General features: G+C 37.3%; 1 protein-coding gene across 1 annotated transcript in view; it reads right to left on the bottom strand.

Moving 5' to 3' along the window:
• Window positions 1–24,178, bottom strand: part of LOC136840962 (AP-4 complex subunit beta-1-like) — a 105,828-nt gene that overhangs the window by 16,844 nt on the left and 64,806 nt on the right. The window contains exons 2-3 of the mRNA XM_067107950.1: window positions 20,373–20,473; window positions 7,793–7,967 (exon numbers count right to left, since the gene is read on the bottom strand). Of these exons, the coding sequence (XP_066964051.1) occupies window positions 7,793–7,967; window positions 20,373–20,473 (276 nt within the window). The remainder of the gene's footprint in view (window positions 1–7,792; window positions 7,968–20,372; window positions 20,474–24,178) is intronic.

Genomic DNA, 24,178 nt, shown 5'->3' with positions numbered 1-24,178 from the left:
CTATGATTTACCAACAACAAATATACAAATTCTTAGTTACTAAAGTGTACAAACTGCCAGCTCAAAAAATATATATATATATATATATATATATATATATATATATATATATATATATATATATATATATATATATATATATATATATATATACATATATATATACATACATACATACATACATACATACATACATACATACAACATACATACATACATACATACATACATACATACATATATATATATATATATATATATATATATATCTTCATATATTATATCATATATATAGATCACTATATATATATATATTTTATATATGTCACCCTGACTACACACATATGTATACAATGTACAACATAATGTTTTATTTCAAATTAAATTTCACTTAAGTATCTTATCCATTTCAGGCTAGGCTAACACACAACTAATTCTAAAATGGCCGCCACCATCAGCCGGTCACGTTTTTAACTTTATCACCAAGTAACACAACACCTTAAAATTTCATAAACACCAACAATACAGATCACTGTTATAACAACCAATCACTGCGATCCTGGTCACAGCACCAATTTATCCTAACTCATTCAGAATAAGTAGAGCATTTCAAATCGTCAGTGTTATTGTATAGCCCAAACAATTCGAAATGTACTAACCTAATCATAGCCTAAGTCTTATACTATGACACCCAGGTTACTTCTTTCTTATGCTAGTTCAAATTGTGATTATATCGATATATCCAAAGCACACCTCAAGAAATTCTCCTTACATTTAGATATGCATATCTCCTAAAGGAATTTTTCCTTAAATGTACTTTAAGATGAAAAAGAATACTTAAGTGGATTTGAAGGCACCGACAACTATGGCTGCATTTCCCTCTGGAGCCCTTACTAGCTCGAACCACAATGTATCAAGGCTGTGCAGAGACTGACCCTCACAACCGTCTTTGACCAACACCAAACACTCGACTAACCACCGAACAAACAACCAATGCCAGTAGTTAAGCACTATTACCCGTATACTTACAATTAAATACACGAAACGGCCAAAACAACGCTTTTCATTACTAAATACAAGCACAACAAAACATAATATCCTTCTTCTACATAATACGCATTTCCATTTCATGTAAATTTAAAGAGAATACATAAAACTACAGGTATACCATAACTTGCTGGAAAAGTACAATCTCTCTTGTCAAAGTTTCGACACCTACCAACCCCTAACCCCTGGTATCTTTAACATCAAAAGCCAGACTATGGAGTTCGCCCATTCTCTTTGATGAAGCCAAGGCTAGAAGAAAACCTGTCTTGAGGCTCAAGTTTCTGTCTGAAGACTGTCGCAATGGTTTGTAAGGGGCTTGAGTGAGACTACCTAGCACCAGAGTCAGATCCCAGGTAGGTGGTTTAAGTTCTCTAGGAGAACAAGACTGTTCAAAACTTTTTAGCAGCACAGAGATTTCCCAAGAGGAAGTCAGGTTCCTTTCGCAGAATGAACTATTGAACCAATATGTTATTCATTTCACTCAAAGAAGCAATCCTACTAGGAATCTTCGATGGTCTTTCCACCACCATGATGTCTTGTAAGCTTCACCAGGCGTAGTTTTACCATTCTACAGTGTATTGTAAGTATTGTAAGTCAGTGTAATGACACTTGTCAAAATTCTTTGTTTTGTGTTACAAGACAGAGGGAAAAACCAAAACCTGGACACAGGTTTAAGAATAAAATAATCAACTCTTAGTTTTGGCATCCTTCCTACAGAACCTGGTGACAATGATGGTCCTGGATTACTTACAAATTTTATGAACGTTAGCTGTAAGTTGTAATCTCTTATGCTGAGACTGTACTATAACTTTGCCTGATTATTCTGACAAATTCCCCAGTAGGCCATGTTTCCTAACAAAGAAAGCCCTTACCACATAGGAAGCTTCCTTAAGGACTAAAATTCTTTGAGAAGCAAGAAGTGCCTATTGTCTTCTAACAGATAAGCCTGCAAACTGCAAGTATTCCCACAATGCCAGATAAGAATGTACTGACGAGGAGTTAGGGAAGTTGACTGCAAATAATAAAGCACAGAGACTGAGCCAGGTGAAGCAACAGACCCTTAGCCTTTGGAATACTGTTAACAGAGTAGGCCACTTGAACCAGTTGACTCAGTAGAAAAGAATTCTTGCTCCTAAAAGTCAACACCATCTGCCACTGGGCAACAAATTCTTTGTAATACTTACAGAGGAACTGTGCACGAGCCGAAACAAAGCGCCTTGAACAGCAATGCCTTCTTTGCAGATACACCTTGAAGAACTTGCTTGACTGAGGATGTGCTGGTATGAGAAAAATGTCTCCTGCATGTCCACCGAAACATCTGATCATTCTTTTGGAAAGTCACTAAAACCATGTTGGAAAACCCAAAAAGCATGGGGACAGTCTTGATATGTCCAACACTGGGTGCCAATCTCCAGTTCCTTATGGCGCTAGGAAAAAGTCAAAGGTAAAATCCCAGTGAATTACCGACACTTGCTTCATTTCTTTCTCTCTAATTTACAACCTCCTACCAAAGAATGAGATACTTCTGCTGGAGAAGACACAAAGGAACAACTATAGCAGACTAAACCAGTGGAGGGGAACCTAAAAGGAATCATTCATGAACTCTCCCCCCCCCCGTGCCTCCACAATTTAAGGTTCTGCTTCTCAGTGTCTCCAAGCATGCCAGGAGGCCTGCACTTGGCCATCTACAGGAACCTGAGGGCTGAAACAATCCCCGGAAGGTATAAAATACGATTTGTACCAACATATCCTCCCTTATAGCCTTAAAGAGAATCAGACTTAGAAGGCGACTTGCAGAAGAAACCAAAACAGCTGCCATATCCTGCACAACATAAACCTTTACTACAGATAGGAGCGTAAGTGTTCTCACTTCTTCCAAAATGAGTTAGTATAAGCATGAGAACATTTACCTGCAATTAACTGGGCATTAAAAACTAACACCCTTCCTCACGAAAATCCCACTGGCACCACACCAACATTAAGCTGGCACCTCAACCTCTCAAAGCTGATGCAGACAAGAAGCAATTATACTGAGCAAAAGTTCAGTAAAAGATAAAAACTTCAACAATCTAAACAGAGACCTGGGCAACAAACTCCATTTCAGTATGTCCAAAGCATTTGTCAATTCAAGTTCATTTCTTCAAAGGAACAAGACGAAGAAACCGCATCTTCAGCCTGTATCATAAGAGGTGGTTCTCTGTGACTTTAAAAAAAAACACCCAGAAGACAAGCGCCAGCAGACTTAAAAAGTGCTTTGTGCTTCACAGTACAAGAAAACTTATGAAACATGCTCTAATCGAAGGAGAAATCTTGGATTCTCTTCTCCAAATACTTTATAAAGGTAACCGAAATAGTCGATGACAACTGAAATCTATTCTCTACATGGCTCCTTCCTTGACTAAATGAGGAGAAAGTCAAGTGCAATGCTCCAGCAGGCATCGAGAAACTGAAGGAGATTCCTCCAAATCAAACTCTTCTTACACCAGAGGGTGACAGCGAATGACAGGAGGCAAAATCTGGTGACAGAAGGCGACCCGAGGCAACAGCAGCCGAGTATCCGTAATGCATCTGCGTCTCAATGAAAGGGAGGCGGGGAAATGCAGTCTGAAGTGACTCAGCTGAGTTGACACAAGTCAGCTGCACAAAAGGAAACAGCACTACAAGAAAATGGGGAAATGTTGGGAGGTGGGGGGAAGAGGAGTTACAACGGCTCTCCTGCCTCGTCTGAAAGCTAGTCAACAGACTTGAGACCATTCCCATACGACACATCCTTAGAAAGCTAAGTAGCTAGAATAATATCTAGCTTGGAAACAACAGAAGATACTGTAACCATGGTAGGATTGGAAAGAGACACATTCATTGAGGCAGAAGTAAGAGATTCACCAATAGCCATTACCACCCAGGCCAAGAAAAAAAAACATCAAACTTATGATAAGCAAGAAAATGCAGCATACTCATTGTATGGGAGAATTCATCAATTTGATTTATAATCCTTTTACATCTGGATACAGAACAGAACAAAGTGTCTTTCATATTTCAACTTTACAAAAGCACAATTTATTACAATTAACACGTAAAGACGGTATCCTATTAAATGTGATTAAAGTAAACAATACTGTACTAGATATGTTTGGTTAAAAAACTATTGTATATGTACACTGGAACTTACTGATGGTGAATATGCTACAGAAAATATCCAACTACCTGTAATAGTGCGACCTACAAAATAATTTACTTACAATGCAACTGTCAGAACCTGACCTTTCATAAGTGAGGAACTAAAGTGCTATATGATTATTGGGGTTGCAATAAAATAAATTGTAAACATACTTAAATATAACAAATCAGAACTAAAAATACATGCTATCAACATGTCCTTTGAAGGACATTTCCTTTATGGAAATAAGAGAACAAATGTATGGAAATAAGAGAACAAATGAATTGTTAAAACTATAACTAAACTTCAAATTACAGTAGAAAGCTTAATGAATGCCAATTACAAAAATGGGCAACGCAAACCTTCAAGTTATCTGTCATGACATCAGGAACAGCGTACATAGAGTGGTGGTTTTATCATGAGATGAGGAACTAACAAATACTCTACAATAATGTACTTGACTCCAAAAGATATGAAAAAATAGTGAAATTTATGACAGCAAATCATTAAGACAAAATGCAGGTATTCCAAAACTCCTCAAATGAAAACACTGCTGCCATAGTCGCCATACTACCCAAACATGTAACTGTGATCTACTTTGAGCATGATGTGGTCAAAACCTCCGGGCTATGTCCAAAGAATGTGTGAAGAATTAACCTAAGGAAGAAAATGTAATGAGAGTAAAGATGTCAGCACAGAAGCTAATATTTTTTAACTACTGGAACATCTTTCTCTAAGCTGGGTTGGTCAAGTCTTGAATTGCAGTTTTTATTAGTGGTCAGAAAATTCTCTCAAACTGGACAAGGGTGGGATAGATATTTGTGTAAGGAGGATTACCAAAGTAACTGGTTCAAAACTAAATGGACTTGGGCAGCTACTAAACATCTCTTCCATAGATCAAATTAAATGCTTATGAAGGTCTTGGTGACTTTAGCTGCCTGAAACCAAGGCAGAATGAGGAGGGGGGATAAACAGGAGGAGGACCTAATGCTAGGCATGGCCAGACTAGATCTGAGATATGTGATTTTGATTTTAATTTGTATGTTATGGGAAAAATCCTGGTTAATCCTGCTCTGGATCTACTGAGAATCCACTATAAATAGAGTACTTCTTATTACAAACCTCTGAAGAGGTTCAAGGAAACAGCATCAAGTAATTATCATTATACAAAATATTAGTTTAATATGGTCACTGAGTCACATTTCTAAACTGACAGGTCTTCCCTGAAGAATATGTTCTCACATGAGAGGTGAAAGTTGGAGAAAGGTAATGAAAAAGAAGTTGAATAGCTAGAATAGCTAATTAGGAAGTGACCGAAGATATTAGGCAAAAAGGCAGAAAGCAACGTAACAGTGGCCAAAGGGATGCTGTGAAGACCCTTTATTGCCATTTACAGTGTGCCATGTAACCGCAACAAAGTAAAAATTAACAATCTGGAAGGAAAGCAAATTCTTAAAAGACCAAAATGGAGAGAACTCACTAACATGGTTTGATACAACTGGAACAAATTTAATTAAAGGCTTTGTCATACAGTAACTTACATAAAACAAAAGGAATGCATGGGTCAGGGAATACCTTGACAGTTTGCTGAAGCATAAGATACATACCAAAACAAAGCACCATGAAAAAATATGCAGCAATAATTATTTACAAATTACAAGCATAATTAGTCCTACCTAGGATTGCTGAGAGTGACTGATAATACTAGAAAGGAATGTCCACATAATATGAAAATACAAAAACTACATATTACCCAATAATACCGTAACATGGCAGCCATTTTTGGAACCTTATGACTGAGACAGTAATGACTGATGTTTACATATTGTATTCAATACAGATCTACAGATGTCTGCATCTTCAAATCAAAGGCAAATTAAGACCTGATGAAATTGGGTTGATAAAAACTACAGTGCAATGTTTTTGTATTACCTGGCAGTGTGTGAGTGATATAAAAAGGCTACATATGATCTATTTGTGAATAAGTAAGATGTTGATCAAACATTTAATGCTTGCAGGGTCAGAACACTCCTAGGGTGGAAGATGCTGAAGAAGCATTACACCCTAATCTTTCTTTCAAATTCCTGCTTATCTGCATGTCTCTTCCTTTCTCCTTGACTTTTTCATATATATTTTTTTTTACTTATTCATCTTGCCTTTTTTTCATGGAATTTAGATTTGAATGTAGCCATCTTCCACTGCTTTGAGGATTCAAGCACAATTGTGAATACAGTACCTGATGTATATACACATTTCTTCTGTTATACTGTACATATGTTTTCAAGCAGAAGTCACTTGAACAAAAAACTAAGTACAGTAGTAGCTACTCATACTTAATTACCAGTGATTGAAAATACTGTACATATATTATTAGCTGAGAAATACAGAATTTAACACTGAATCAATTAAGTAAAAGAGGTTCATTGATTCGATGCAAAAAGGGAAAATATTATGACTAAGAAAACTGAAGAGCTGTTAAGCAAACAAGCAGGTTCCAAGTGAAAAGCCTGTGTGGATTGTCATTCTTTTTCTGTCTGACAGACAAAAGATAGTTAAACACGTGGACATTAGATACTCCACATATAGGCTAATTATGATTGATGAGTTTGTGATGAAAATGCATAGTATACAGATGAATAAGAAAAATACAGATGAATGAAAAAATACTAGGGTAGTGATTAAAATGTTAAAATTCCGAGCAGTTACCACTGTCCACAAGATGACATTCAAGCTTCAAAGTAAGGAAAGGTGACAATGTTACTTACACCTCACTTGAGGGGCATCTTACTCCTTTTAAAGCCTGTAGGGGGGTACAATCTACAGTTTACTTGGCCCTACACACTGAAGATGGATTTTTAGTTTCTTTATAGCAACTCTTAAGCTCCTAGCTATATTGCTTTCTGTATTTTATTTTCACTTATTCCTTTTAGCCTATTCCTAACTTGCTATCCTATTGCTTTAACTTGCCTTATTCTTCATCGTTCACTTACGAACAAATCCCCTTAATGGGCTCTGTAGAAGGCTAAAAATGTGATTTGGTGGGTTTTTTTAACAATTTTACAATACTGGAAAAACTTTCCAAGAGTAACAATGTAATCTTCAGGAATTTTTGTATTAATGAGTGATACCCTACATCTTTTCATTTGTCTTTCTACAACTGAAATTATGGGCTACTTAAGGCTCCTATTTGTACATCATATGAACAGAAAATTTTTTAAAGATATGTCAGAGTTAAATAGAACAATCTACTTGCTGAATATTTTAACATACTACTCCAGGTAGGAAATTACACAAGGTGGTCCATGTCCCTTGCAACCTCTCTAGTTCTGTTTTTCTCTGAAGAGTTAGAGAAAAATCAACTCCAAAATACATAGCAAACACATAATAAGCATACTTATGCAAAACACTACAAATTTTAGAAAAGTTGTTCTTGTCGTGAAAATAAAGATGTCTTTACAGCAAGATAAAATGCAACCCGCTAATTCCCCTAATAGTCTGCTTTAATTTGAGGTGCAATAACTATTATTCTTTCTGTGCACAAATATTCTGAAAAATCATAAAAAGAAATGGTAAATTTATCTGATTTACCTGAGCTGCTTGATCTGAAAGGGCAGCAGTTAAAGCCCTTACAGTGCTTTCTTCAATTCCAGGTAATGCAGCAAGGGCCAATATGCTAGAACTTCTCACACTGGGATTAGCATCCCCAGCATCTTTCAAGAGGAGGTTTGCTGTTAGAAGAGCTAAATCAGTATTACTTGTGCACCTGCAAGGAAATGTTTAATATGAAAAATAAATATAATTATAAATAATTCTTATGATTCAAATATTAACTTGATTTGATTTTAGGGTGTCAAGCCAAGTCTTGGGCACTTTCAGCCATTCAGTGTTTAAGACAGTGAAATGAGAGAGTTGGAGTGGTTGAACAGCTAGATAAAGAGATCCAGGCAATAAAGGAGATGAAGTACTAGGATATAAAGGTAGAACTGGGAGAAAACTCCACAAATGCACTAAGAAGTAATAGTAAGTTTGGACAGCAAGACTGAAGAAAAAAAGCAGGAATGGTGGTAAAGTCAAAGGCTATGAAATGGTTGCAGCTAGGGGGCCAAAGGGATGCTGCAAACACCCTTTAGTAATGCCTACAATGCACCACGTGAGATACACAGAGCATTACCCACCCACAGGGATGATTTAAATATACAAACCTCTTACTTTCCTCATGCATAATACTTGCTGCACAAAGCTGAGTCAAAAGACAGTTATTTTCTGTAAAGCAGCAGCATTCCACCACTAGGAAAAAGCCCTACTCATGTACCCTTTAAGGTTTCAACCGATCATCAATTCTTTCTGTGATGCATGTAATTTACACTTACAAAGTCTAGCACTTAGTGAAAATTCACTTCAAATGAATTTTACTAAGAAATTTCTTACAGGATAATATTAATTTTGATTGACCCTTCCTCAGAAATGCTGCCAAAGGACGTCATATGCAAAAACATTTTAATTTAAGTGAAGTTTTAATCATTCTTTTTTAACATCTGAAGTAATTTTATTGATATAGTAAGGGAAATGTATTAATCCCACCTCAAGTGTATATCTTGCTCTCAGTCAAAACTAAACATGTATATGGGGATGAATATGTAAGTGTATGGTGCGAGGGGGAAGTGGTAGGCAAATTCTTCTAGCCTGTCTCCTCATACGGAAGTCTTTGGTGTGAGGTGGAAGTGGTGGGTTAACTCTTCCAGCATATCTCCACAGGTAAAACCTTCCCTAGACAGAAGCAAAATTAATCTACTCCTACAATGGAGTACACTAGTAAACAGTGCGGATACAGCTTGACACTTCCCTTAATGACACTATTTTCCATGTAAACAAAACACAAGTTCCAACTTGACGATCCACAGGAGCACAGTACAACATCCTAATCCAATGGCAGTCTATGAAAGTGTTTGGTGATGGCACTTGAGTAAGGAGTATTTTCCAACTCCTCCTTTAGTCACCAGTTGACTACCAAGCTGAAGGATACTCCTACATAAAAGGTGATGATTTGTAGTTCCATACAAACAAATAAAAGTTAAATTAATTAACAAATCAATGTGGCCAGTGACATACTAGCAGTAACAGGGGAAAGAAAGAAACACTACCTGAAGAGTTCTAGACTAGTACATCAAAACTAACACTTACAAAAGGTCAAAAATGGAATAAATACAGAAAAATCTATCTTAACCTTGAGAAAATTTTAGGTTATGTAAATTAATGAAATGTAACATAGTAAATAAAGTGATTTAGAAGCAAAATCTAAACAGAATTCTGGGAAACAAGATTGCCCAGATGCATACTCAGCAAGGTGGAAAAGAGTCTCCTGTTCTTTTGAAACTTGTCTGGAGTCTACTGCTGTCACGAATTGCAATAAATTGTAACTGGTTTGCCTTGAAAATCTTATAAAAGAAATACCAAAACAAAACACATTCTGCTAAATACTGTACCAGTATAAAATAATTGCAGTCAGTGATGTATCAACTGTGAACAACTGTGCATATAAAAACTAGTCAGGTAATTTCCCAGCACACACTGGTTTACTGTATTTGCTATACAGACTGCCATTTATTATATAAGAGTAGTGCATGCTGGAACAGCACCGTTGTCTTCCCTATCCACCTGATCCCCTACCTACCCCACCCCCACCAGGGGCAGAAAAACAGGTTTGCAGGGGAGGGTGGATGTCTCCCCTACCCTCCCATTCCCCTACCTACCCTGCCCCCACCCAGCCCAGACAAAACAGTTTGCAGGGGGTGGGTGGCTGTGTCACGTCTCCCCTACTGTCATCTGCAGGAGGACAACTCAGATTTTGTTATTATAGATACATGATAGGTTTTCGAGATGGTAAAAAGCTCAGACAGGAGTAGGTACAGTTCATCTAGTCACTGCAGTTGCAACTTTGGCTGCTTTATCAGCACTTAATTTCATTTAATGTCCACATGGTCAGAGATTTAATAAATTTCAATATTTTCAGGTTATCAAAACATTGGTTTTTGAAAAGGTGTAATTTATTAAATAAAATAAAATATTTAGCCACCCCTAAGAATGTTAACTCAGGGGTCGGGTTCAACTATTTATTAGCAATAAAAATACTGCACTTCTAATAATTAACAAAACATGAATATACAGTACTGTATTTTTTACAGTACAGTGTACAGACACCACCCTACTTAAAAACATCCAGATATGAACAGACAGGGTCATAAGTTCAAAGTTTGCTCTGTACTCCTATTCTGTTAGTAGTAGTACAGTAGCATTTAGTAGGTGGGATTTGCATCTGTAACGGCTCCCTTGCTTGTTCTATTCCTCTTTTGCATTTGTTCAAGTTTATTGTCTCTGTAATACCATACATCTTTTGTAAATTCCTTTCAATTTTCAATTTCTTCTTTTGATAGATCTGCAAATTAAAGGATGTTAGCCATCAATTCCTCTTTACAAATTGTCTTGGTCTAGTTGCTGCATAAACTAGCAAGAATATTTGCAAAGCACAGAAGAACACAAGGAAGAAGAAGAACCCGTTCCTTTCACCCCTTCCCTGATTATCCTGAGTATTCACATGATTAACTACCATGTACAGTATTCTTCTTACAACCACAAGAATACTCGTTCATACTCGTAAAATATTCCCAATTATTTCTATCTCACCGATCTAACTGTTCTGTGATGAATTCCCATTTTCTATACTTCCTCTCCCCATAGGAAATGTTTAGTATGAATTTTTGTCAATAGATGGCAGTGTGCATTGTTTATTTTATCAACTTCCAAAATCGGATCGGACGCTTTCAAAGTATGGAAAAAATTCTAAATTCTGAATGTTGCATGAATCTTTTATGTTCTTAGTTTTACCTTTCTAGCCTCCAAAGTAATTCTTTATAATACTGCATGATTTAAATGCAGTGAAAAAGTATAATCTATAACTCCCAAGTTAACTTAAGAATGTAAACATCAAAAAAAATTATACACTACATATTAAAAACCAACTTACGAACAATTCAAGATACGAATGGCCATCAGGAATGGAACTCCAGTACTGTATACAGTATCTAATAATAATAATAATAATAATAATAATAATAATAATAATAATAATAATATTATTATTATTATTATTACATACATATTATTATTACAGGCAGTCCTCAGGTTGCGACGGTCCAGCTTTGAAGTTCCAAGGTTCTGGCGCTTTCAAATATGTGTCAGAAATTTTTCCTAGTTTATGACACGTTCCAAGGATGCAGGAGTCGTGCGCCCGACCAACGGAAGAAATATGGCTCAAAACAGAATAAAACCTGGAGGTTTTTTTGATAAAAACTCAATAAAAATGCAGTTTACATCGGTTTCAATACACCCAGATCATTAAAAGCAAGGTTTTCTTAGGATTTTTGGCGTTTTTCGACAATTTTTCGGTTTACAACGACAAGCCACGACTCCGTGCTGAACGGAACCCCCATCGTAAACCAGGGACTGCCTGTACTATTATTATTATTATTCAGAAGATGAATACTATTCATAAGGAACAAGCCCACAGGGGCCACGGACTTGAAATTCAAGATTCCAAAGAAGTAACAGAAGGTAAAGGGAAATACAGAAAGAGGAGATCAGTTATTACAAAAATAGATACATACTGTATATGCTCGTGTAACGTGCGATCTCGCATATTGTGCGACCCCCAAATTTTCACCCATAAAAAATTATTTTATCATGTACCTTGTGTATCATGCGAGTTCCTTTTTTGAGAGACCAAATTACAATAGACTAACCTCTTTTCCGCCATCTCTTTATCCCATCTAGTTAAATAAGTTAAAAATGTAAAAGAGAATGATAAAAGTATACTCATTAGGTAAACGTGTACAGCCATAAATAACTGAATGAGAAACAGCTGTTTTGCTATGACCAACTGAACTGGATAACATCAGCCGTTCTGCTTGAATTTCAACCATCATACAATAGTAAACAATTACTGGATTTATGTTACAATTGACGTTAAGTAGGATAGGACTGATATATTGTTACATTACTGTATACCCTTACTCGCTAAGGAGAAAAGATCGGCAAGGAAATATACACGGGAGGATAGGGACCTCAAACACCCACGAATAGCTAAAATCTGCAAATACTTGACATCCTCCTCTAAAAATGCTTATAACTGGCTATATAAATAGTTCAAAAACCAGACCCCCTCTAAAAACATTATAACTGCTTGTTTTAATGGTTCAAACATCAAATGTATACCTTAAACTATTATCCTACACAGAATATACCTTAAACTATCATCTAAAACACTTTAGTATCATTTCAAAGTCATGTTACAATATTACCCCTAAAAATATATGGATTACAGCTAAGTGTGAAAACTATTCAAGTTACTCCTATTTTCAAGTACTGTACATCCATTTTCTCTCATACCTTAAACTATCATCTTATGCAGAATATACCTTAAACTATTATATAAAAAACTTTAATATCATTTCAAAGTCACCTTAAAACATTACCCTGAAAAATATACGGCTTACAGCTAAGTGTGAAAACTATTCAAGTTACCCCTATTTTCAAGTACATACATGCACTTTCTCTCATACAGTGCTGAAGCAGTCCCATTTGCTTTGTACAGTAAATGGGGAAAAACTGGGAAGTTAAGTACTGTATACAGTACCTTAATATTTAATATGCATTGAAAAATAAATACATTTTATAAATAGTTTGCTGTGTTTACTTTAACCCTTAATGGACGGGATTCCTCATATGAGTATCTATTACAGGTTTTGGGTGATGGACGGGAATCCTCAGATGAGTATTAGTATTATGCGCCATACTGTTTGAATGAATTTAGTGGGAAAGAGGTTCATAGCACTTCAATTGTCCATAAATGACTTATTGCAACTTATTACCTCAGCCTGGGAAAGACAACATCAGTATGCATTCAGATTTGAGATTTCAGAGGATGTAATGCCTCTTTACAGCTCCGGGACATCTTTTTATTTATTTGCTCATAAATATACCCAGGGATTGCTGTTAATTTAGTTCTTATCTTTTACGACAGTATGTCAGTTATAATTGTAGTTTTGCAAAGAGAAGTGCAAAGAAATATTAGAAAAAATGTATACCTCACAAAAAAGTTACTGCATCTCCCCATCTCAGTAATCTCATAAATATTTCACAACAAATATACTCAGAATTTGTTATTTCTTAAAATGGCCAACCTTAAAGTTTGTCCGGTCTGGGGGTGTGCTTGATATATACAGTATTTAAATAATTTTTTATCATAAAAAATGTATTTAGTCACGAAACTAACATGCACATACAGTAATTAGTGAATATTTCTTGACGAAAAAATCCACGAATTACCGAATTTTTGTGAATAATTTGTTGATAAGTTCCACAGAAAAATCCATAAATAGGCGAAGCTGCGAATCCTGAAGCTCAGAAAACAAACAATATTCAAGCTGTTAAGCTGTTTGGCATTGGGGAAAGCTGTGTCTGAAGCTGGAGAAAACAAAAAGAAAAATTAGTGGTAACTCCTTATAAATGTGCAAATCGCAAATCAAATGTAAATGGCCGCATTTAGTAGATAAAGTGGCAAAGTAGGTGTCCGAAAACCAAGAAAATGGTTTTATTAAAACATGACCTAATATAAATGGGCATTTCTGAGTTTATAGGAAGTGCAGGATGGTGTACTTTGCTCGGTTTATGAAAAAGCATAACTTCGTCCTACGAACAAAATTGCACAAAAACTACCCAAAGAATTGGAAGAAAAAATCAACAATTTCCTAAGCTCTGTAATCAAGCGCTACAAAGCTAATGATGATAAAATTGGAGAGAAAAGTATTTTAATCAAAACTACTGGGCATGAAAGAACACATTTTACACTACTGTTGTTTTTACGTGTATGGCAGATGGGACGAAACTTTCCCCCATGGTTATCTTTAAACAGAAATTGATGCCTAAACAAAAACTCCTGAATGGTATGGTTGTCCATGTTCACAAAAAGGATGGATGAATGATGATGGCTGTAAGATTTGGCTAAAGAGAGTTTGGGCATCAAGGCCAGGTGGTCTACAAGAAAAAACTTTACTTGTTTGGGATATGTTTAGGTCACATCTAGAGGACTCAGTTTTTAAAAGCTGTTTGAGAGACAAAATTGATATAGTTATTCCCAGTGGTTTGACTAGCATTGTTCAACCTCTCGATGTATCCATCAATAAGCCATTTACAGTAAAGACAACATCTCAAAGAAATGGAACGAATTGATGTTGGAAGGGAAGAAAACATTTACGAAAGGGGGGAGGATGAAAGCTCCGGATTTGCTGCTACTGTGTTGTGGGTGAAAGAATTGTGAACTAAGATAGATACAAATTTGATAGTTAAAGCATTTAAAAACAAGTGAAATAGCAAAGGCTTTGGATGGAAATGAAGACGATGCCTTATATGAAGATGTAGGAGAAAAGGACAAAATTATCAAAGATTTGGAAGATGAGTATGATGACTGGCTTGGGCATAAGGAATTCAAATCTTTATTTAACGATACAGACACGGAGAGCAACTTTGGAGGATTTTAGTTTATTAATAATTTTATGCATGTTTTTTACTTTAACCCTTAAGGGACAGATTGAGCCTCAGTGTGAAACAATGTTACCGACCGTTATGGTAATAATGATCCGAAAGGGGGGGTGCCAATACTTCTATATGCTATAAATTCACTAATGGCAACTTTATACTGACATGATAGTTGTGAAGTTGCCACAAGATGTCTTTTTCACAGCCATCAGTAATGCTTGTGACTTGAAGGGATAAAGTACAGCATCTCTCTCACATGAGTCTTTTTGTATATTCGCTTGTAAATACACGTAAGGGTTGTTGTTTTGTTTTTTTCTTTTTAACGATAGTATGTCAGTTGTAAATGTAATTTACAAAGAAAATTGCAAAAGAAATATTAGAAAAGCATGTAAAGTAAAAAAAAAAAAAAAAAGTTACTGAATCTTCCTTCATAAATTTACGTGAACATTTTTCAAACAAATATGCAAAAATTTGAAAGCATTACTTTTATTTCTTATCTGTTTTGATATTGTGTGCAGTAATAATAATTTTAAAAAACACAATAAATTTATTTATTAGAAAAACATATATGTTGGTAAAATTTACGATTGTCTTGTAAATGAGGCCCCACAAGGTTTGTAAATAGTCATTTTCAACTTCTCGTGAAAGGTAGGGAAAATTTTTTAGAATTTTTTAATTTATACAATGTAAATGTACATGTCATTCTCTTTCCATTGATGTGATTTTTTTTTATTTTGCCAACCTCAAAGTTTCCCCGGTCTGGGGTGCTGCACATTGATAAATTATGCCGTCCCTTAAGGGTTAATATATGTTTATTTACTTTTGTATTCTAAAATAAAAATAATAGTTCAAGTAATAGTTTCTTTTAGCAAGTAAAAAAATCATTTGGTAGTTTGCCTCAATCAACTGATTTGGAAATTATAGATGGTTCCCAAGTCTAGAACAGCTAAACATCTTGTAAACCTAAACAATGCAAATGGCGCATGATCGCTATGTTTGTATTTTATAATACAATAGTAATATGAGACGACATACAATATTATTGGATCCAGTGAAGTAAAGCATAACTTTTTAAAAGATCCACTGATTTCCTTTGGTAGTTTACCGCAATCAGCCGATTTGGATAGCATAGACGGTAGTCTTGATCAGCTAAACATCTCATAAACGTAAACAATTGTCAGTATGTTGACCTTTTTCTTTTGTGTTAATTAATTAAACTAATCGTTATTTTAGTATTAAGCCATTTGGGCAATGTTCCTTAAGGTCTTTAGTCTCCTCCTCAGTGGCCCTTTGCTTGTTTACCTGTTGTTACAGTTTTGTTTTTCTTTTAAAGTAATGCATTCCAAGCCCGTCTCTTTGAGAGGCATTGTTTATGGTCCTGTGATGTTGGGCAGGCAGTCTGTGTTCTGAGCCATCACTTCAAGGCATTTGGACTGTTTGTGGCTGCTTTGATATACTGCTATTGACCTGTTTGCAACTGCTTTGGCTCACTAACTTGGGAAGCACCTGGCCTTATTGATTGCGTCAGCTATATAGATTTAGCTGCCCTTCTCTGCACGTGAGGATTTGCTTTGCAACTGTCATCACCTTTGGTTCAGTTACACTCCCAGGGGGACCTCTCAGCTTGCTGGTAAGGTGATATTGTTGGCCTTGTTTGCAACTGGATGAGATCATGGCACTCTTAGACATTATTGTTAATGTTTGGGCACTTTTATTCCTAAAACCCTGGGATTATCTCCAGACGTGGAGGTTTATTTTGTTGGAGACCTTAAAATATTGAATTATCTATTTAATTACTGTCATTAACTAGAGTGTAAATGTTAAGTTACTCTTTCTTTTTGACCCTCTCCTACTTTCTGGGCCCCCTGTGTAAGTATGGATGTGTTGTCTTCTTTATTTAATAGTGTAAGTGTTTTGGGTATTGTTTTCTAAGGGTAATTGTATTTTTAATTATTTTGTGTATGTTCAAGAGGTTCAGGTGTCGTTTCAATCTTTGGTTTATGTATTAAATGTTATGTTGTTTTTTTGTCAGTGTTTATTTGTCCCCCTTGAATAGTCTTGCACATTAAGTGATTGTGTTTTGTATATGATTCCACTCATTGTGGACTTCATCGCTGGTAAGCGAATGTTGAATCTATTAATGACAGTATAGTGTGTGTGGTGGTCCAAGTACGCCATTACACAAAGGAAAAGATGCAGTATATATGCTAATTTTATATCTTGTATATGATGCAACACCCTTAAAATTAGCTTCAAATTAGGTCTTCAAAAGTTGCATGATACATGAGTAGAGTATATACAGTAAATTGAAAAATTAATTAATAAAACGTAAGTAAATTATTAAAATAAAAGATCTGTATCGGGGTAGTAATACAATGCATCTTTGTTTGAATTTCTGAAGTTTCAATTGCCAGACATCCTCAGGGAGGATGTTCCACAGTCCAACAGTGTAAGGAATAAAGGACCTATGGAGCTGAGAAGTTCAACAGCGAGGCACATTTACTACATAAAGGTGCTGTTGTTCAGTGAATCTGGTTGCTCTTAGCAGGAAAGGGGATCAGGGATCCATTGTGAATATGAAAGATCTCTGTTAAAATACAACTTATGAAAAATTGACAAATGAGATCATCCGTTGATGATCCAAGTCATAGCTATTGTACTACTATTACGAAACAGAAACCTACCACCACGAACCACTCTATCTAAAAAGAGATAAATCTCTGGCAGAAGCAGACACCCATACTGGAGAACAGTATTCTAGTAAAGGAAGGACAAATGACCTAAAACAGGTTGCACTGATTTTATCACTGCTATAAACGTATGAGGTGTTATAAATGTATGAGCCCTTAAGAACAATACCTAACTTTTGTACAGCATTTGCTGAAACTTTCATTAGATGTTTCTCAAAAGTAAGATATAAGTCAAAAGTTACATCTAGAATAGTTAAAGCTTCAGACTCATTCAGCAGAGTCCCATCCACCTGAAGGGGAGGATGGGGTGGAAAATCTGTACAAGATATGCTGTTCAACAGAGTTTTCATTTTACTGGAGTTCTGCCTCATGCCCCACTATCTACACCGTTCACTGATCCAGTTATGTCCAAATAGAGGCTAATGATAGCTTCATTTCTCATAAGTGGAGACTTTACTACACCCACGTGTTGCATCATTGGAATACGGAACAATCTTGCCTTTCAGGTCAACAATCATATCACCTGTATAAATGAAAAATAATAGTGGACCCAGAACACTACGCCATGGAGCTCCAAACACAATAGGTTTAGCTTCACTAAAAAATCCCATCAACAGCAATTTGCTGCTGTCTACCTGTAAGGAAATCTTGAAGTAATACTAAAACATATCCACCCACTCCACGATTCTGAAGTTTATAAATAAGTGCCTTGTGATTTACTACAATGAAAGCAGACCTAAAGTCTATTGGAATTACTCTATACTCAAAACCCTTATCAAGGTTGTCTTGCAAATGGCATTTCAAGTCTAAAGAGCATTGCAGGTATGTAACTACTATCAGCTAACAACTTGAGATTTACATTATTTTCAGCAATTTACCATAAAATCAATTCAGATGATGAATATAACACAATAGGAGAAAAATTTAAGCATTTTGAGTATCTCACTGCCTGACAGTATTTTTCCTCTTTATAAAACTTCTCAACTGCATAACTGAAATTATTTTATCATCAGAAATAACAGTAAGAGCAATAGTGTGCTGGTACATATACCATTTTGACAATGAAAACTGTTTGGACCAACATATTTACTCATAATCTGAGATATCTTTTTTTTTCGTATGAGTCCATCACCTCTATATTCTGTATTAACAAAACATATCAGCTGAAAAAATTTACAAATATCATTCTACTGATCAGGCGGAAGTAGGCATGGAACTCTTCTGGCGACATACAAATTAATGCTCAACTATATTTACATAGTATGAATCGTATACTGTAATGAAAATGCAATCTTTGGTATCATTTTTTCTGTTTTGCATTTTGTCAGAACAGAATAATATATGCTATATATTGTAAAGTCGCCACACATCGACGTTGGGGAGTATTTGTAAAAGTCACCACATCGGCCGTCAGTGCTTTGAAGATATTAATTAAGTCTCCGCTTTTTGAGCAGTTTTCTTTTGGTGACTTCCCACTTTCTTCGCAGACTCAACTTGTCACGCCTAACGTGCCAGGTCACGCATTTTCTACCATTTCAACTTTATATGTTGTCCAACTGTCACAAATTATGTATCGTATGTTTCTTTATTCGCAGGGCATCAAGACTGTATCCATATTGGAGTTCTGTATGTTTTTGTATTGTAAATTGTACTTGTTCACCGTGATATTATTAATTGTTTTGACCTCAGGTCACGCTCAATGTCATTGTCTTCAGCGGTTCGCGCCAGTCGGCCCACGATATAAACTGCCTGAATCTGTAATAAACCAGCAGTAACTTTTACCTGCTCGTTTCTTTTGCACCTCTTACAATATCATCCTTAGTACATTGTTCTTGGAAGGATATTTTATTAGTTATTTTAAAAAACACAACACAATACTACAACACTTCATGGCAGATTTCTAAAATAAACAGACAGGGTTGAATATGTGACCAAGAAAGTACAATTATCTCTTCCCTATCCCTATTAACAGATGAAATGGGTTGGTGGAATGGGGCAGAATGCGGATATTAGTATAGTACAGTAATGTCCTAACCACTCAGCCAATACTAGCTACCACTAACTCTATCCTAACACTACAATTTAAGCATACCTTTTGTATACAACCATTTATAAAACAATAAAAATAAACAATAAAAACAATTCAGTGAATTTTTGCAACCGTACCTTCAAATTTCTGTGTGAAAAGTGTATGGCTTGGGCTGGCACATAATAAGAGGTTTGAAAATCTCACCACAAAACTACAGTAACGGATTACGGGTAAATAAGCACACATGGCATTAAGCCATTCAGCACACTGATGATACCGAGAGAGCTTGTCTTGCTGAGCAGAGGTTACTTCATCAGTAATTTTCCTCACAATCCAGAATGTTCAGCGGTCACTATGCACTTCACGTTCATCTCTTTTCTCACTTGGTAATACCATATAACTGAGAAAGTACACTTCAGTGCAAGATTAAGGGTGGGCTGTGGACAAGGAAATAGTTACAAGTGAGGTATTGTCAATCACATTTCTTGCAAAAATATGCTTCCTTTTCCTTTACTTATGCTCATTTTACTGTTTTTCTATTTGTAAATATGTTTTAGTGTAGCTGAAACGCTGTTTTTAAACTGCATAATTGACAATTACTTATTCTTATACAAACATTCACTTATCAGTCCTTTCACGAGCAGAGCCACCAAGTTTTCGGGATATTCTCAAAAGTTACCCAACGTGAGAGACTATGGTGTTCCAAAACAAAAAAGTTTCAGAGAATACAAAACCATTGTTTAGAATTTTAAAAGTACATTTAGCAAATTTTGACTATCATTTCCCCCATAGCAACATGTTCAATTGGATATTTATCAAAAAGATTAGAGAATTACAAAGTCTAAAGTTTCAAACTTACTTATTTGCAATATGACTACATGTCAGCTTCTTTGCCAAAGTAGTATGGGAAGCAAGAAGTTCTACAACTTCACTTGTTGGGAGGTCAACATCACCAGTAATCTGAAATATTTAAAAAATGGAAATTTTATAGGAAAATTAATTTTCCTAACACAAACCCATCATTTATGACACCCTATCTGCGCATCAGCCCCTTTTCCAGATGCAATCTGGAAGAGTCCACCATGACTATCAGTACATCCATGCCACTGAGCATCAGTAACATGGAGTGTGATCTCCCTGTCGAGTGTGTGACCTTGGGCAGTAATACGGAAACTCCCAGTTCAGCATAACACTACTACAATGTAGGGTAAAAACACTAAGGCAGCACACTGCTTTTTCCCTCTTGTTTTATCATTAAAATGATATTTTTATAATAAAATAAAGTTTGTTCATACTTACCTGGCAGATATATAGCTGTATTCTCCCAAGGGACCGACAGAATTCAAAACTTCCCGTGGCACACAGTTGGGCCAGGTGGTTAGGACCCATTCCGCCGGCTGGGGGGGTATCAGGAACCATTCCATTTTTATTCAGATTTTCTAGAATCTAGAACTACTGTCTCCTGGGGAGGGGAGGGTGGGTACTATGAATTAAACTTAGTAAGTATGAACAAACTTTATTTTATATTATAAAATATCATTTTGTTCATGACACTTACCTGATAGATATATATAGCTGAATCCCACCATTGGAGGTGGAAGAGACAGAATAGATTTAGAAACAAACATATGTAGGCGTTGACGCCTTGGTTCTACCTGTTAGCATTGCTGATTTCGTGATTACTGTCACCCAAGTCTGCTTCTGTTTTGCTAGAGATTCCCGAGGTAGGGACCTATAAAGCTGGTGAAATCTGTAGATGATCTGTCAACGGGGTAGAGACCACAATGTGACTAGACCATATGACCTTACTGTGACAGCGACAAAATGAAAACAACCACCTGACCAAGCCTAGTTCACGTCATGAATTCATAACATAAACTAAGGACTGGACGACTTACCACCGTGGAGACCCCAACAACCATAAACAACACCACTAATATATTTAAAAACACACCTAACCAAAAAATTAAAGGAGGATGAGAGTCGCTTTGCCCTCTAAGATCGCATTTTGGAAACGTGAGCCCTGGCTACCAGAGGCAATTTTTCGTGGGGCGATGCATCAGTAAGATAATAAGAAGCGAAGACAGAATTGCTTCGCCAAAAAGTGGCACCTAGAATGTCATTGAGAGACAGGTTTTCTGGAAAGCCACTGAGGTAGTAATGGCTCTCACCGTGAGCCTTGACTTTCAAGGGTCTCAACCGTCTTGAACACTGAATGGGCATCTATGATGGTGGCTTCTTTTAAAAAGAACGCTGTGGGCATTCTTAGAAAGGGGTATATCAGGCTCTTAACTGAGCACCAAAGATTGTAGAAGGACCTCTACAATTCTGGGTTCTCTGTAAAATAAAACTTCAGAGCCCTTACAGGGCACAGGGTTCCTCGGTTCTTGTCCAGTGATGTCCGTCTGCCCTTAATTTCAAAGGACCTGGGCCAAAGGGGGAAGACGGGTTTTCATTCTTTGCAAGAAACATAGGGCTCAGAGAGCAGACCGCATCAAGGCCCCTAAAACCTATAATCTTGCTGATCGCCTGAAGTTCACTAACTCTCTTCGCCGTCGCCAGAGCAGTTAGGGAAAATAGTTTTCAGTTCGTCCCTGAAGGAAGCAGAATGTAAAGGTTCAAATCTTTTTGGACATAAGGAATTTTAGAACCACATCTAAATTCCAATGAAGGTAACTTAGGACGGCTACCTTAGACGTCTCAAAAGACCTTAGGAGATCATGAAGGTCTTTGTTGTCCGATAAGTCAAGGCCTCTATGCCTAAAGACTGCTGACAGCATGCTTCTGTAGCCTTTGATGGTAGGCATTGCCAGCTTTAATTCCTTCCTCAAATAAAAAAGAAAGTCTGCTATCTGGGACACAGAGGTTGTGGTAGAGGAAATTTCCTTAAGTTTTGCACCACTTCCTAAAATGACCCACTTGACTGGTACACTGCACTGGAAGAGGCTCTCCTGTTGGCGACGCCTTAGCCACTGGTCTAGAAAACCTCGCTCTTTGAGCAACTTCTTGATAGTCTGAATGCAGTCAGACTCCAGAGCGGGAAGGTTTTGTGGCACCTCTCAAGTGGGGTTGTTTGAGAAGATCTATTCTCATGGGAAGCGTTCTTGGAAAATCCACTAAGAGTGTCATGATCTCTGTGAACCACTCCGCTGAAGGCCAAAGCAAGCGACATGTCATTTCTCGCCCCTTCTAGGGCTACAAACTTCTGATGACTTCCCCAGAATCTTGAAAGGGGGAAGGCATACAGGTCCAGACCCTTCCAGTCCCAGAAGGCATCTACTGCTAGTGCCCCCGGGTCGAGAGCACGGGAGAGCAGTAAAGAGGCAGCCTTGTGGTCCTTGACGTTGCAAAGAGGTCCACCAGGGGGCGCCCCCAAAGCTTCCAAAGCTCCTGACACACTTCTGTGTTCAGAGTCCACTCTGTTGGAAGAAGCTGATGCTGCCGACTGAGAAGGTCCGCGCGTACATTCTCGACCCCTGCTACGAAGCACGTGAGAATTGTCACCTGACGAATGTGCCCACAGCAGGATCTCTTGGCAATTAGGAACAGGGACCGAGAATGAGTACCTCCTTGTTTCTTGAGGCGCCAGGGTCCGTGGTGTTGTCTGAGTTGATTTGAACAACTCGGCCTGCAACTTGATTTTCGAAGAACTGAAGAGCTAAGAGAATCGCTCCCAGTTCTTTTAGATTGATGTGCCAGGACACCTGTTCCCCTTCCAGGTGCCTGACACTTCCTCCCACCAGTGTTGCTCCATCCCGACGTGGACCCGTCGGAAAACAACACTAGGTGGGGTTCTGAAGAGAGAGAGAGACCCCTTCTGCCAATTTTACGGGATCGAGCCACCACCCAGATGGTCCTTGACAGAGAGAGAGATCTTGAGAGACACCTCTAGATCCTCCTTGTTCTTCAGTTGTCCGCAAGGAAAAACTGGAGGGTTCTGAATGCAACCTCCCAGGGAAACAAACTTCTCCAGGATGAAAATGGTCCCCAGCAGACTCATCCATTCCCTCACCGAGCATGTTTCTTTCCCAGAAGGCCGAACTTTTTCGAAGCAGTGCTGCTGACGTTCCTGGGATGGAAAAGCTCGAAGAAAAACCACTGAATCCATCTGAATCCCAGGTAAAGAATGGACTGAGAGGGGATCAGATGTGATTTCTCTAAATTCACAAGAAGTCCCAGGGACTTCGTCAGCTCAAAGTTGAATGTAAGTCCTCCAGACACCTTTCTTTCGATGAAGCTCGAATGAGCCAGTCGTCCAGATAGAGATCCTTATGCCCAAGATGAAGCCACTGGCAACGTTCTCCTCAGGACTGTGAAAACCATAGGAGCTGTACTCAGTCCGAAACAAAGACTCTGAACTGGTACACTCGTCCCCCCAGGACAAACCTCAAAAACTTTTCGACCGAGGATGAATGGGGACATGAAAATATGCGTCCTGGAGATCAGAGAGACCATCCAATCGCCTGGTCTTAGCACATTTATAACAGACTGAGGCGTCTCCATTTTGAATTTCTTGATGACAAAATGGTTCAGTCTGCTGACGTCCAGGACTGGTCTCCACCCCCCTGACTGTTTTGGAACCAGGTAGAGACAATTGTAGAAACCTGGAGACTCCAAATCCAGGACTCGCTCTATGGCTCTCTTCTCGAGCATTTGTTCCAGCAG

Source organism: Macrobrachium rosenbergii, chromosome 8 (assembly GCF_040412425.1).
Source record: "Macrobrachium rosenbergii isolate ZJJX-2024 chromosome 8, ASM4041242v1, whole genome shotgun sequence".
NCBI lineage: Eukaryota > Metazoa > Arthropoda > Malacostraca > Decapoda > Palaemonidae > Macrobrachium > Macrobrachium rosenbergii.
The sequence above is the reverse complement of the archived record's forward strand: the minus strand, read 5'-3'. Positions and strand labels throughout refer to the sequence as shown.